We start from the raw sequence: 16,371 nt of genomic DNA, 5'->3' as shown, positions 1-16,371 counted from the left end.
CCTCAACCCCCCTCCACCCCCCCTCAACCCCCCCTCTACCATCCCCCTCCACTCCCCCTATACCCCCCTCAACCCCCCCTCAACCCCCCCTCCACCCCCCTCTACCCCCCCCTCTACCCCCCTCTCCACCTCCCCCATGTTCTCCGAGGACCGGGATGCAGGGGTGGTTACTACCCGTTCCGTATTTTAAGGAACGCAGTTGCTTACTTGGTCGATGTGATTGAGACTTCGCGTGATGTGCACGCGCATATTGTGACGACGACGACTGCGGTGCCCTTCATGATGGTGACGATGATGCAAATGACGAGATCGATGATGACGACTGATAGCACGTGTTATCGACGATGTGAATGCACCACTCACATCATCATCATGACGATCGCTAAAATGATCATGATCACTGCAATAATGATGATGATGATGAGGATCAACACGACTGACGAATATTTTAACCAACACCTCGTGCGGTGTCTAATACATCAGCACTGGGAGAGACAAAGGGGGCCGGGTGTGGTGCATGCCCAGCGATTGTATCTACAGTGCAGCGCAATGACGGATCATTGAACGCAAAAGCAATGATTTATTTGCTGCAATAAATGTCCACGTGATAAGCCACTTCGCTCTGATAGCCGGTTCGCTTCTCAAAATAGGCTAATAGCTCAGTAGGTTTTACCTGGTAAGATATAAATATTGAGTATAATTTGTATATTTATTTTTCAGCAATTTGCTTACCTTTACTATAATTTGCACTTCTATAGTTTTTGTGTGTCTAATGTTTGTTGTTGTCAACGTTCTGACCCACCCCTACCGGAGCCATCCTGTGAACAACAACAACAACAACAAAAGAGATTTGTAGCTCATCGGATTCTTCCAGTATATATAGAGACATTCCGATTGACTGTGAACACAGGCAAGCTGGTGTTCGCGGACCGGCCCGGCCTGCACGTCGCCCTGCGCGCGCGCCACGTGCTCGTGCACGCCGGCGGGGAGCTGCACGTGGGGGCGCGCGCGTGCCCGTACCGCGCGCGCGCCACCATCGCGCTCTACGGGCGCGCGGACGAGGGCCTCCCCGTGCCGGGCTACGGCAGGAAATTCATCGGCGTCGGCGCCGGCGGCGTCCTGCAGCTCCACGGGCGGCCCGCGCTGTCGTGGACTCGCCTGGCGCGCACCCTGCACCCGGCCGGGTTGCCCCACGGTGAGCGGGCGGGCGGGAGGGAGTAAGAGCGTGGTGGGGGGGAGCCTCAGAGAGAAAATGGAGGAGGGTCATGGCCCGGAACGTCGCCAGTTATGTATCGGTTTCATTTGAAGGACGTGTTATTGCCGAATGTGTTGAGTCGCAATGTGTGCTCGTGCATCACTGCCAACCTTGCTGCTGATCTCGTCAAGGAGCATACACCATCACGCGAACTCCGCTCATCCTCGCAGCCGCTTTTGGCTAATCATCGACCAAAAGACGGTCACTGCATCGCGCGCTTTCAGATGTGCTTCTGCGGCCGTCTGGAACGTTCTCCCTTACGATGTTAGAAAACTACTGGAGCTAATCGCTACACTTCCGCTCCCCATACACACAAACACACACGCGCGCACGCACATACACAAATACACGCGTGTGCACATACATACATACACACGCGCGCACGCACACACGCGCACGCACACACACGCACACACACGCGCGCAGGCGAGTACTCGTTCGAGTGGCAGTGGGGGAGCCGGGGCATCAACGTGCGGGTACTGGACCCGCTCGAGGCACAGCTCCTCCACTCGGAGCGCTTCGACACCCACGAGTCTCCCACTGAGTCGCAGCGCCTCCTCCGCTTCCTGCGAGCGCTGCCTCCCGGCACCGTGGTGGCTGTGGCCGTGGGCGACTCGGCGGCCAAGAGCCTGGGGCGAGAGGCGCGGCTCGAGGTCGGGAGCATCACGGGCAGCAGATTCGTCGCCGAGCTGCAGTACCGGTAAGGGGTGGGGGTTGGCAGTTGCGCCAGGAGGTTGTTGTTGTTGTCGTTGTTGTTGTTAAAATCACGGTTGCTGAGCGCAGGTCCCAACATGTGACAAATGTCCAAAATGTCACGCGGCCAGCGACCAAGTTCGTGGAGACGTGAGATTGCTTCGTGGTGGTGGCACGGGTGGGTGGGTGGGGGGTCTGGTTTGTGTGTTGCGTGAGTGGAGGTGTGACGGTGGTAATAAGGGGCAGGGACGGGAATGTGCCACGTTTATTACTTCGTTTATCTGGGCAGGCAAGGATTCCAACCGGTTGAAACAAAAGTGACATTTTCGATGCGTTCCCCAGTCGGTCATGTGAGTTTGCTTGAGCGGGGCTTTCCTTATAAATGTCCTGTGTAGCCCGGGTCAAGGACCATCCCGAAAAGCGAAACCCGCGCGGCAGAATTCTGCATCCTGCCCGGCCGATGGCAGTCAACTCGAGTCGCACAACGAGCCGCTTTGAAACGGCTCCCCGTGTGCTGTGCCGGTCACGATTTCACGGCCGCGTTTAAATCTCCCCGACTCTCACGTGCGTTCATATTCCGTCCCCTCTCCCATTCCGACGAGAGCGTGAATCTCACGCCACCACCCGAAGCAAACAAAAAAAATTACTGACATGAAATCACATTTAGAGTAATCAGCATAGTTGGCCTTCTCTTCCAATGCCCTCCGGCAGCATTTTGTTCTTCAGCAAGGCAAAACTGTTGACCCCCCCCGGTTTCGACTTTCTCGGTTTCATCAGCAGGGTTTGATCCAGTGGTGGTAGGCTGCCGTCCCACGCTCAAAGGAACCCATGTGTGTGTATACGTACAGCTGGGGTACAGCTGGTGCATCTGCCAGTAATCTCAGTCAGTCAATCCATGGCACCTGGGTCTGTCCAGTGACCCCGTCTGTCAGCGAGCCTTCGACACTTCACGTGCCCTCAAAGTGCACCTTGCCTGGCACGGTCGCCGTGGGTGCCGTCACCGTCACTTAGTGGCGAACGGCGGCTAATTGGTATTGGTGTGCTCGCCAGCAGCACTTGCCCCAACAGTCTGTTGAGGCTACAACTTTGTGTGTTTTAAATCGGGGCCAGACTCGAGGCTAAGTGCCCGGCTGCCAAATAAGCCACGCGTTGTGTAACAGCCGACAAAAGGGACACGTGGGATGTGAACTTCTCTGGGGCAACATTTTTTAGTTTTAATTTTTGTCGGAGTGGGGCTTCTGTACTCCCCCACATGTGTCTGCACCCGGACCATATTATCCGATTGCATCACTTATCTGGGGTGCGAGAGAGGGTGGCGTCTGCACACAAAAAAATAGTGCGCGTGAACCCTGAACTCTGCTACAGCTGTCTGCATTCATTCATTCACTGGCGCGCGCGCGCGCGTGCCCGCTTTGTTGGGCAGGATTGTTCGTGTAATTGGGTGAAGAGTGTCCGTGTTGGAGGTTTCGGGCCGTCAGACGGAGCTATGCAGCCTGGCACTCGCGCGCCTGCGCAGTGTCGCAGTTTGAATTAACATTCTCATCGTTTGCATGTTTGGGGGGGGGGGGCGTGGTGGAATTCGCGGCCGTAGCAGTGTTTTCTTGATCACGAGGTTTTATCATTTCCTGTTGTTGTTGCTCCTCTAAGCAAGTCCTGGTTTTTTATTGGGGGGGGGGGGGGGGGGGGTAAACTGGGGCCAGATGCACGCTGATTGGACGGATGAAAATGTTTTTCATCCGAGAAGTAAGGAGAAGATGTGTGTTTGAAAATGTACCCAGAGAGAGAGACGGGACACGCATGGAGATAGATCAGAGAGAGAGAGAAAAACAAATCCAATTTGCAATTTGGAGACGTTGAGGGCTCTCCGCCCTGCCACGCGGGTCGTGGAGATTTATTCAGCCATAAATTCACTCTACGCCGCTCAGTGCGTGCCGGTAAAGGCGGTAGGCGTGGGAACATAAATAGGCGCTCGCCAACAAGCGCCTGCCCTCGGTGCGCTCCCAGATTCACCCGCCAGAGGGCAGTGGTGCGGTGCATCTTGCATGGCCGGCCACACACACACGCACGTAGCACGTGCACACAACTACTGAACATTATAAAACTACTTTCTTTTAGAAAAAAAGTCAACACGAGTAAAGCCATCTTGGGCCATGTTTAATACCATACGTCTATTGCACGTGGAAGATCAAGTTGCATTCGAATAAATCCCTCAAATTTAAATAGTTTTCATACGGCATGAATGAATATGGCTATCGTCAAAGACATCATCCGGCATTTGAGAGACCATGTCTGATTAGGGTGATAATCTTAATCTTGTGTGTGTATACACGTATATGTAGCAGTGCCTTCATCCAGCAGTGGATAGAACCTCGCTAACGATCACGAAAATGTCGCTGATGACGGCGACGGCTATGACGACGACGACGACGACAAGAACCTCGAGTGTGACGCAATGCCCCCACCTCCACGTCCCCCCCTCACCCCCCCCCCCCCCCATCCGCTCTGACCGGTGTCACTGCAGATACTCGTGGGCTATGGTGGCAGTGATCGGGGGGCCGGGCCCCCCACAAGAGGACCTCCGGGAATACCGCAACATGGACTCGCACGGGGTCGCCTCCGCCAGCCACGTGTTCCGAACAACCGACGGGAGCAACTACAGCGTGACGGCCTACAGCGCCTGGGAGGAAGGTGACCACCACCAGCCCCCCCCCCCCCACCACCACTATGTTATTGGGGGGTGGGGGGGCACTGCCAAGTAGTGGGGTGGGGGCTAGGGTCGACCTCAGTAGAGAGGATATGGAGGAGGTTTAGGCAAGGCCCGGACTGGCCATAAGGGCAGCAGTCCGTAGGGGCAGGTTCATTCCGAGGGCAGGTGGGCCGCTGTGTGCGGGGAAATTACAAATGTGACCACAGTCATTAAAATATACTCTTTGGTTCTTTGGGTAAAGTCACGTAGGTATAAAATAAAATAAATCACGACGTTTCGTCCGTCATCAGGTGATGATGTATGGATTCCTGCAGTCACGAAAGCTTCAAATCAAGATTATTTAAAATGTTATTACCTCTAATGTGTATGCTTCGTTGTTCATTTACGCTCTCAGTTGGCATTAAGTCCGCACATTCGGCAGCCTCCTTGTCCTCCTCCTCCATCAACCCTCGTCCTCCACCTCCTCCTCCTGCCCGCCCCCACCGGCGCCGTTCTCCGCAGGCATCCCTCGCTGTGGGTTCCGCGTGGAGCTGCTGGGGTCGCCGCTGCTGACCCTGGCGGAGGACGTGCGGTCGTGGCGCGCGGGCGATCGCGTGGTCGTGGCGAGCACCGACTTCTCGATGCACCAGGCGGAGGAGTTCACGCTGCTGCCGTGCCCCGAGTGCGCCGCCAACCAGGTCAAGGTGGACGGTGAGGCCGGCAAAACCCCCGCTCGCGTGTCCCCCAGTGTGTCCGTGTGTCCGTGTGCCTGTCCACGTGTCCGTGTGTCTGTGTCCGTGTGTCTGTCCATGTGTCTGTCCGCGTATGCTTGTGTCTGTCAGTGTGTCTGTCTGTCCGCGTGTTTGTGTGTCTGTCAGTGTGTCTGTGTCCGTGTGTCTGTCCGCGTTTCCGTGTTTCTGTGTGTCTGTCAGTGTGTCCGTGTGTCTGTCCGCGTGTCCGTGTGTCTGTCAGTGTGTCTGTGTGTCTGTTAGTGTGTCTGTGTGTCCGTGTGTCTGTCCGCGTGTCCGTGTGTCTGTCAGTGTGTCCACGTGTCTGTGTGTCCGTGTTTCCGTATTGGGATCGGGGTAGCTACACTACCGATAACGTGACATGACCTTGGCCTCCTCTAGGTCAACTGGGCCTTAAATTAGTACTTCGTGTGTTGTATAAGTATCAGCACTGGGGAGACAAAGACGGCCGGGCATGATGCAGGCCACCCCCAACCCCTCGTGTGCAAATGCCAGCCTTCAAAAAGGTGTTCGCAAACAGCCCTTGGCCCCTTCGGTCTGCTAAGCCTATCTCGGGGGTGGGGGGGCCTTTGCCTGTGCGCGCGTGCAGGCAAGCCGCGGTTCACGCACGTGGGCGAGGTGGTGGACGGCGTGGACATGAGGGCCGAGGTGGGGCTCCTGACGCGGAACGTCGTCGTCCAGGGGGAGATGGAGCCCAGCTGCTACGGGGACAACGCCTGCCGCTTCTTCTCCTTCGACACGTTCGGCGGGCACATCAAGGTGCGGGGGGGGGGCAGGGGGGCACCCAGAGGAGACGTCACAATCTTGGTTCTCTATCGGCGTTGCATTGTGTCTGACGCATCTTTGTAAGTTCATTACCACAGGCGGTTCATTACCATAGTCGTCATCCGTGCAGCATCAGAGTAATCATCATGGCAGAATGATGATCATCATCAACAACACTGAATCATCATCTTCGTCATTAGCACAGGATTGACATGGTCGTAATCATGTGCACCTCCGATTAGCTACGTACGGTGCGAGAGAAGTTCAACATGCATATGACATACAATCAAAGAAGGATAAACATCCTTATCATCACAAAATTATCATTATCATCATCAACGCATTATAAGCATCATCATCGCATACACTGCACCGTGGGAGCATCGTTAGGGTAACCATCTACTCGCGAATCAATGCATCGTTAGGCCTGTATGTAAATACTGATCAATACCAACCATCGAGAGCTGAAGTTTCACCGCGTTCGTCAATAACTGTCTGCGGCTTTTGAAAGGGAAATGTATATTATATATAACAAGCGACGTTTCGGGCAATGATCCTTCTTCATTGCTAATTGCGCTTGTGCACCACCGCCAAAATAATTTGAGATCCAATTTCGATCTCTGCCGTTGCTTTCTCCCATCGTTGAGCTAAAAACTATTTAGTTCTTTTTTTACCCACTGAGCTCGTTTTTCAGAAGCGGCCTGGCTGGCTATCGCAAGCGACAGCTCACATCGAAGTGGCTCGTCGCCACGTGGTGTTGTATCGCGGCCAAGTCCTCTAAACGCGCGGCGCTGATTCTAAAATGTGGAAGGGAAAAAAAAGGAGGACCCGGAGAAAAATCCATCGCCCCCGCCCCGCCCTTCCCCACCCCCCGCCCTTCGCCCCGCCCTTCGCCCCCAGGTGACGGCGAACTTCTCCGCGGTGGAGCTGTCGCACGTGGAGCTGACGCGCATGGGGCAGCAGGTGCTGGGCAGCTACCCGCTGCACTTCCACATGTGCGGCGCAGTGGACGAGCCGGCGCTCTACCCCACGCCGCCCGCCGTGGTGGGGCTGGCGGTGCACCACTGCTTCTCGCGCTGCGTCACCATCCACGGCACGAGCGGCCTGCAGGTGAGCGAGCGAGCGAGCGGACACAGGTGTCCCCATCCACCCCACCCCACGGCCCCCAACGCCCCCGTGCAGCCTCAACAAGACTGGTTGGGGCGAGGGCTGTGAAGCGAGCGGCACTTGGGGTACGTGGCCAGCACCACCACGCCCGGACGCCCTTGTCTGTCTCTACCCGGTGACGGTGTTTGTACACCGCACCAGGTACTAATTTCTAGGCTGAGTCGACCCAGGGGAGGGCCCAGGACCTGTTGAGATATTCGTCACTGGTGGTGGTGGCCTCGAGCGGAAATCGAACACCCCTGGGTCTCCAGGTTCGAAGCACGGTGACCTGATCACTGGGCCCGTCGCTCGATCGGAAGCGATTGACAGACTGCACAGTTGATCAGCTGATGTTGATTCGATTCTCGTATTTGTCCCCCCCCCCCACCCCCCGACCTCGCCACCGATTTCTCACCATCTGGAGCAATGTTTTGATTTTACATAAAAGTCTTTATTCATTTATCTCCCACCCGACGCCGCCGCCGCCGCAAGGTGAACGACACTGTCGGCTACGACACGCTGGGCCACTGCTTCTTCATGGAGGACGGTGCGGAGCAGCGCAACACGCTGGCGCGCAACCTCGGCCTGCTCACGCGGCCCGGCACGCTGCTGCCCACCGACCGCGGCGACGCCGCTTGCTCCGCGCTGCGGGGCGCCGTGCACCCGGGCTACACGCCCAACCCCAGCGCCGACTGCATGTGAGCGATCCCACGAAACTTCCCAACGCCAGTTTCAGTTTCATTTTTTTAGGATTTACCCTGTGAGCCATGCGGTTCTTGATTTGGGTTCAACCGCAACAAACGATAAAATTACAAGATGCATCTCAAAATTAATTGTACACAAATCTGAACGTCACGTACGTCAACAATAAAATCCTACATAAAATGCACAACCGGTCCATGCTGCGTACAAATAGTGCAAAAAATTCCATTTCGATGTTTGATCCCAATAACAATCATAATACAATAAAGATAAAAAAAATAAGTATAAATCTATACTAAATCAAAAAAATCGGGCCAAACCAAGCCCCTCAAAAACGTACTAAAACAATGCTATATAAACAACGTAACAGTTTTGCCAACAAATGTGATTAAAAGTTTACAACAGCGACACACACAACACACATCACTAAACCCAGCATCCTTCGCTATCTGCATAAGTCAATTCATAACAGCCGGATTAACAGTAGCAGTGCACTATATACACAATACACCCACCCACCCCACCCCACCCACCCCCCATTCTCCACCGCGGTTAATCCCGCAGGAGCCGCCGTCTCGCCTCCGCTCCGTTTGGATCATCCCGTCGCGGTGGTTCTAACTTGACGGCGTTCGTTGATTGATTGCCGTAGGATTTTTATTTGTTCACTCTGATGATTCTGCGGACATTTGACCCAAGAAGGCTGCTGTTGTGCTGCTGCTTCTACTCCTGCTGCTGCTACTGCTGCTACTTCTGCTACTGCTTCTACTGCTGCTGCTGCTACTGCTGCTGCTACTTCTGCTGCTGCTTCTACTGCTGCTGCTGCTACTGCTGCTGCTACTTCTGCTGCTGCTTCTACTGCTGCTGCCTCTGCTGCTTCTGCTGCTTCTACTGCTGCTGCTTCTGCTACTGCTTCTGCTGCTGCTGCTTCTGCTACTGCTTCTGCTGCTGCTGATGCTGCTACTTCTTCTGCTGCTACTGCTGCTTCTGCTGCCTCTGCTGCTGCTTCTGCTGCTTCTGTTGCTGCTGCTTCTGCTGCTGCTACTGCTGCTTCTACTGCTGCTGCTTCTGTTGCTTCTACTTCTGCTGCTGCTACTGCTGCTTCTACTGCTGCTGCTTCTGCTACTGCTTCTACTTCTGCTGCTGCTGCTTCTGCTACTGCTTCTACTTCTGCTGCTGCTACTGCTGCTTCTACTGCTTCTACTGCTGCTGCTTCTACTTCTGCTGCTGCTTCTCCTGCTTCTCCTGCTTCTGCTGCTACTTTTACTGCTGCTCTTTCTCCTGCTTCTGCTGCTGCTTCTCCTGCTGCTGATTCTGCTGCTGCTGATTCTGCTGCTGTTTCTCCTGCTGTTGCCGCTGCTGCAGTTTGCGGGTGGCGCACTAATCGCCCGGCCGCTGTGCTCGTTTGCGTGTGCCGCCCTGCGACGCAGGGCCGTCTCCACATTCTGGATTTCCCATCCCAACAACAACCTGATTGACAACGCCGCTGCGGGCGCTCAGGTGAGCTCGTCGTTAACCCGCTCGCCCATCCACTCATTTCCCCGACCTCTCTGACCGAATGCTTGGCTGATTCACTGATAACCTCATTTATGAAATCAGAATTATTTAAGGTGATCTGGGGCGCCGCAGTGGCGAGATGTTAACTACCTCGACGGGTATACAGGAGGTCGTGGGTTCGATCCAGACCTCGACCCTGACGCCTGCTGCTGTATTTTTGGAGTTTGCGTGTCTCTCTCTCTCTCTCTCCCCGTGGTCTCGTGGATGTTTCTCCGGGGTCCTCAGGGTTTTCCCTCCCCAGTTTAGATCGACACCACCACGCGTTTAGAGCATTTTGGCCGCTATACATTTCCACGTGACGACAAGCCCACTTCGTTGAGCGATCATTCGTGATGGGCCAGCTCGCTTCTGACAAAGAGCTTTACAGCTCAGTGGGCTTTACCCAGCAAGTAGTAATACATTAATTAATCGATAAATAAGATAATTGTAGAGGTGTTGCGGCCCTGGTCGGACGCGCACCGTCCTCCCCCCAATGTGACGAAAGATGACGCGGCAACTCTACTCAGCGGGCAGCTCACGTGGCAGCACCCTGCCCAATGGAGGCCGCGGCGGCGGAGGTTTTGCTGGGTTAAAGGAACGTCATGAGAATATGATGAATTTTTTTATTCGAGAGGGTTTCCATGGGGGGGGTGGGGCGGGGTCGTGAGGGCATTTGGAGGGGAGGGCCTCTGGGGTGGAGGTTCTTACAAAACAAAGAAGCCCAAATAACCCAGAGGCGCATAACTGGACTAATTAAGTTACATCGTTTGGCCACGTGTGTTGTCGTTACGGGTGACTCGTAAGTCCAACCGAAGTTTGTCAATGTTAATATCGCCTTGATTTCCTTGCCCAAGGGCAGCTCCATGGCTCGAGTTCCTTCCATCTAAGAATAATTGCAAATTAAAGTTTTGTTTGGGTTTTTTGTTTTTACGGGGCATGACCTGACCTGGAGAGCGGAGCGAGAGCACCGAATGGAATGCGCCTTGGGCTCCGATGGCTTTGCTAGAGATCCAACATTGACAGATGGCTGAATTGTAATATTCATTAAATCATCATCATCATCATCATCACCCAACTCTTGATATTTGAAAGACACTATCTCATCATTATTATTATAATAATTATTACAATTATACCACAATTGATTAGAACTCTAATCAATCATGGTAAAGTCCAAGACAAACGGGGCGACATAGACGCGGGAACATGGACTTAGAGCCACAGACAGACGAGGAGACGGGGGATGGATGGAGAGAGAGCGAGAGAGCGAGCGAGCGAGAGGCCGAGTGAGAGGGCGAGAGAGAGCGAGAGAGCGAGTGAGCGAGAGAACGAGAGAGTGAGCGAGGGAGCGAGCGAGTGAGTGAGAGAACGAGAGAGTGAGCGAGCGAGAGAGCGGGCGAGAGAGCGAGCGAGTGAGAGAGCGAGCGGGAGAGCGAGAGAACGAGAGAGCGAGCGAGCGAAAGCTGACCCGGTCGACGTCCGTCTAATTTGCCCACCGCAGGACGTGGGGTTCTGGTTCGCGTTCCACCGCGTGCCCACGGGGCTCTCGGCTGGCGCGCTCCCCGAGGGTCACTCCGAGCTGTCGCCGCTCGGGCTCTTCCGCAACAACCGCGCGCACTCCAACAGCAGGGTACGGCGCTCACGCACAACGGAGATACTCCCCCCCCCCCAGCCCGGGGTAGCCCATTCGGGGCCGTTAGGGTGCAACGGTTTCTACGTAGGCTCACGATCCGCGTGGCAGGCCAGCATCGCGGTGTTTACATACCGCACCAGGTACACATTTGAGGCTGAGTCGACCTAGGGGAGGCCCAGGACCGGTTCAGATAATCGTCACCGGTGTTGGTGACTGTGAGCGAGAATCGAACTTGGGTCGCCTGGTTCGTGGCGCAGCGTAGCGCTAAGCGCGGCGCTACCGTCTGGACGCCGCGCTGATATTTACGCACACCGCACTGAGTTGCGAGTTAAAGGCTGAGTCTACTTAGGGGAGGTCCAGGGCGGCTTCGCCGTTGATTTTGGAAGTCGAAGGCCAGGCCGCCGGGTTGGTAACAGCAGTGCGTTGACCGCTAGAGCGACCGCTGCCCGTGCGCACGCCAATGCCTGCACACGCACACGGTCTTGAGATTGATCCAGGATTAGCATTGGGAGCCAGTGGAGCGATCGGAGTTTCGTAGAGGTGTCGTCTCAACATGCTCTGATGTGGCTTGTTCACGTGTAGCTCGTGCGTCACTGCAAATAAAGGTTTAATGGCAATCCGAGGGTAATGCCCTTGCTGACGGCTACTGTCAATGAGGGCTGGCGAAAATATTCCTGCGGTCAAAGGGGGAGGGGGGGTGGGGAGGGTGGGGGGGGACATCAGACGGCTCCTTGGGGGGGCCACGAACATCGGGGCCACACTTGCGTCTGGAAGCGCAAAAAACTGAAGACCGCGAAGCTGCAGCAAAGGAGGGGGGCGGGGGGGTGCGGCAACTCGCCTGTGATTTAGGGCCAAGAGAGAAAGATTGATGGATCCGGTGGGTAACAAAAATCCGCTGACGCGATGACGAGCGTGCAATAGACTTTCGGCAGATTCAACCCGTAGACGAAGCCGTTTTATTTTTTGTGTCTTTTTTTTTAAAAGCAGCATAAGATTAATCTATAAATCGCAGGGCAGCAATTGCATCGACAAGGAGGTGCACGGCCGAGGGTCTCGCCCACCGCGGAGGTGGAGCGGCAAAGTTCGCAGCGCAACGCCACAGCAGGATGGGGGATGCGCATTGATGCGGGGGTGGACACGGCTGATGAACGTGATGACGACGATGACGACGATGATGTGATGACGGTGATGACGGCGATGACGACGATGACAATGATGACGATGATGACAATGATGACGACGACGACGATGACGACGATGATGTGATGACGGTGATGACGGCCATGACGATGATGACGACGATGACGACGATGATGACGATGATGACGTGATGACGATGACGATGATGTGATGACGGTGATGACGGCGATGACGATGACGACGATGATGACGACGACGATGACGACGACGACGATGACGACGATGACAATGACGACGACAATGACGATGACGACGACGACGACGATGACGACGATGATGACGATGGATTGCAACGTGCAGCAGGTGAAACAGACGTCTCGGCGCAGGTCGCAGCCCGGTATTGTTCGGTGGGAGGTGGGGGCGTGTTAACGTGTTAACGGGTTAACGGGCTAACGGCTCGCTGCTGTTCCGCAGGCCGGGGTCTTCCTGGACAAGGGGGTGAAGGTGACGCCCGCGAGCGCCCAGAGCCCCCGGGAGTTCCTGTCCCTCGTCACGGCCAGGTGAGCAGCTCCACGCGGAGTGACGCGGCAGGAGCACCACCCCCCCCCCACCACCATCGCTCGGAAAGTTCGAACGTGACGACTCGGCCACAGGGCAGCGGCGGCGTCACGCACGCACGGTGACGCAGCCCCCCCCCCCCCCCCCGTCTCTCTCGCCTCCCCCCCCCCCCCACCAAGGTACCGGCCCCACGAGGACGCCGACCCCGCCAAGCCGGCCGTCGCTGCCGTCTTCGACCGCCTCGTCGCGTTCCGCAACGACCACGGGGCCTGGCTGCGCGGCGGAACCATCTCCGTGCGCAACTCCGCGTGAGTCCCCGCAAGCCGTGTCGGGCGCTGGCGCGGAAGTTCCACTCAACCCCGCCAACCACCACCACCCCCACCACCGCCCCCCCACTCTTCCCACACGCTCACGCCGTTGCGAGAGGGGTTATACCGGATGTGGAGTGTCGGGGTGCAGGAATTATTTCCCCCGGGGTCTCTCATTCGGGATGGGCCCGCTGGGAATATTGAAGTCCTGGCTGGAGCGGCCGGTGGTCGTTGTACGTGTGCACGCGTCCGCTAACGCCGCGTCTGCCTCTTTGTCCTTCCCACAGGTTTGCTGACAACGCGATCGGCATCACCTTCGCCAGGTGAGTTCACCATTCCGAGCTTTGAATTCTCGTGCTGGACGGGCGGAACACGCGGTGGACTTTGTAGAGCAGCCATCCCTGGCAGTTTTCCTTTTTTGACGCTGCTGTTGCTGCCGCTGTTGCTGCCGCTGTCTCGGCGCTTTCCCAGCGACGGGACTTTCCCGACGGACGAGGGCTCCAGCCAGGAGGTGACTGACTCGATCTTCGTCGGCGAGAGCGGGAACCTCGGCACCAACGGGGGCCAGAACCGGTTCTGGGGCGCGGGCGCCGACGGGCGGTTCCGGACGATGGCTCGCACCTCGTGAGTGCTCGCTCGCTCGCTCTCTCGTACATTTTCATACTCACTGAATCGCTCGCTCGCTCACACACTCATGCGCTCACACACTCAAGGAAATTCGAGGCGCTAGGCACAGCAAAGGAGAGTGAGCGACCTCCCAATAGGAAACGTTTGACTGTAACCTCCGGCAGAAAGCCTTGGTTCGTGGAGCGGAGAGAGAGCGTGGACGGGAGGGAGTGGAGTGAGATGAGAGGGGATAGTTAGGCGAGTGATTCGCTTCATGCGTCGTGAATTGATTTAATCGATTAATCAATGGACGGCCACGTGTCTAACCATCAACCATTCACATAAAACATGGCCGCCTTACAGCAGAAACACCACGTCACAAGTGAACCTTGCAGGAGTGTGACGGACGGTCCTTGCGCGTTGAGGGCTTCGTCCAGCAGTGGATAGACCATGGCTTCCGATGACGATCATCATGATGGCCGTGATGAACATGTGAAGCAGTGCCTCTTCATCCCAGCGAAAGGAAGCCCCAGTGTCCCAAGCATCAGCTCGTGACGTAATTATTCCGTTGCAAATGTCCAGCTGGTTTTAATAATGCTGATGCTGGTGATGTTATTATTCCTGCCAGCGTTTATAAAGCACAGACAATGCGGGGTCTGATACATGCGAATGTGTAGTGTTTGTGCGTGTGTGCGTGCATATGTGTGTGTGTGTAATTGGAGAGCGGTGGCACAGTGGTTAGTGTACTGCGCAGCGAACCCGGCCACCCGAGTTCGACTCCGGCTCACGGCCAACACCAGTGACGATTATCCAAACCCATCCTGCGCCTCTCCCTAAGTCAACCCAGCCTCAAATGAGTATCTGGTGCGGTGTGTAAACATCGCCACTAGGGAGACAAAGGCGGTCGGGTGTGGTTTTGGCCATCCCACCCCTGCTCGTGTAGCGTGCCGGCCGTCATACCTGCTTATCGCTAACAGCACTTGCCCCAATAGTCTGTTGAGGCTATACGGGGGATCTTTGCCTTTGTCTTTGTATGCATGTGTGCGCTCAGGTGTGCACGCGTGTGTGTGTGTGGCGTGCCTTGCTTGCCTTGGCGACCGCCACCTCCTCCTCGTCTCGCGCAAGAGCCGCCCTTTCCGAAGTAGCGGAACGAAGCCTTGCGGGAGAATGACGATCCTTCAGAGCGGGCAGACAAACAAATCAACAAACACGCCAGCCACGGAATTCCTCCGCTGCGTTCCGCACCGCTCGCTCCACCCGATCCGGCCCGCCGCTTACAAGGTCAAAGGCGCGTAACGTTTAAAAAAAGAATGTAAGCTATTTTTTTTTTGTTTACCAGGTAAGGCCCCACCGAGGTATGTAGTTGTTGTTTTTCAGAAGCGACATGGCCAACACAAACGATAGCCCACCCAATGAAGTGACTCATCATCATCATCATCGTGCGGAGACGTACAGCAGCACAAGTGCTCTGAACGCGCGACGTTGATTCTAAATTTGGAGGGGAAAAACCGGGCGACCTGGAGACAAATGGCGTCAGGCTCGAGATGGAACGCACGACTTCCTGTGTACCAGGCGAGGTAGTTAATATCTCGCCATGACGGCACCTTACACGCGGCGGTGGCTGCAGGGCCTCGTCACTCGCGTTTAGAAAGATCCACGCAGGGCAATAGAGGAACCCCTGATCCCAGCAACCCCCTGCTCTCCGCCCTCTCCCCTCCATCCTCCCTCCCCCGTCGATGCTCACGCGCCGAATTTCACGCACGTCTGAAGAGGCTTTTATTTGTCTCCACAAGGGCCCGGAAAGCCTCCGGCGCGCTTGCGCCGTTAAAGCCCAAACCCGAGACGCCGACTCCAACGCGCCTGGCACACACACCCACGACACCACCACGTGCCACCGAGTCCAGTCGACCAGCGGCTGTGAAATATTTAGACAACCGGCACACCGCGTCAAGTATACTTACCTCTCACCACGGCTGTAGCTGCTGGTGACATGCTGCCTGCAGTACTAGTGACCCGCTGTGATACGGTGGCTAGGAGATGTTAACTACCTCGCCTGGTATACAGGAGGGTCGTGGGTTCGATCCTGACCCTGACGATTGCATATTTTGAGTTTGCGTGTCTCTCTCCCCGTGGTTGCGTGGATTTTTCTCCGGGACCTTTGGTTTTTTCATCCACATTTAGAAACACGCCTTTAGAGTATATGGCTGCTATAAATGTCCACATGATAAGCCACTTCGTTGAGCTATCATTTGTGGCCAGATCGCTTCTGAAAAAGAGCTACATAGCTCAGTGATGCCTTACCTGGTGAAAAAAAAATGCTTAATAGTTTAGTTATATGCGACGGATTGGAAAGGTAGACATCGTCACCGCCATTGAATCTAAAGTTGAAACGTGTGCAAAGAAGGATGGAGGTGTCTGTTCATCTTTAGACTTACACAGAATTGGCAGGAAGAGGAACACGTGGTTTCGAGAGAACATGCAAGTCAGACGTTGTCGTATTGACTGCGAGGGTGAGGACACGTCGCTAACTGGGACGATGGTCGGTTGTCGAGACAGTGGAGAGAGGCACAGTCCCGAGAGGACGTCAACCGATGAGA

At 55.6% G+C, this 16,371-nt stretch overlaps 1 protein-coding gene across 1 annotated transcript in view; it reads left to right on the top strand.

The window, feature by feature from the left end:
- LOC133346677 (inactive cell surface hyaluronidase CEMIP2-like) overlaps positions 1-16,371 on the top strand; it is a 55,078-nt gene that overhangs the window by 26,138 nt on the left and 12,569 nt on the right. Inside the window, exons 4-16 of the mRNA XM_061558462.1 lie at positions 911-1,195; positions 1,682-1,955; positions 4,470-4,636; positions 5,157-5,345; positions 5,973-6,142; positions 7,049-7,258; positions 7,787-7,992; positions 9,424-9,493; positions 11,031-11,159; positions 12,777-12,862; positions 13,040-13,168; positions 13,456-13,491; positions 13,640-13,792. Of these exons, the coding sequence (XP_061414446.1) occupies positions 911-1,195; positions 1,682-1,955; positions 4,470-4,636; positions 5,157-5,345; positions 5,973-6,142; positions 7,049-7,258; positions 7,787-7,992; positions 9,424-9,493; positions 11,031-11,159; positions 12,777-12,862; positions 13,040-13,168; positions 13,456-13,491; positions 13,640-13,792 (2,104 nt within the window). The remainder of the gene's footprint in view (positions 1-910; positions 1,196-1,681; positions 1,956-4,469; positions 4,637-5,156; positions 5,346-5,972; positions 6,143-7,048; positions 7,259-7,786; positions 7,993-9,423; positions 9,494-11,030; positions 11,160-12,776; positions 12,863-13,039; positions 13,169-13,455; positions 13,492-13,639; positions 13,793-16,371) is intronic.

This window comes from Lethenteron reissneri, chromosome 24 (genome assembly GCF_015708825.2).
Source record: "Lethenteron reissneri isolate LAM-NWPU_2019-01 chromosome 24, ASM1570882v1, whole genome shotgun sequence".
NCBI lineage: Eukaryota > Metazoa > Chordata > Hyperoartia > Petromyzontiformes > Petromyzontidae > Lethenteron > Lethenteron reissneri.
This window is presented reverse-complemented; position numbering and strand designations above follow the sequence as displayed.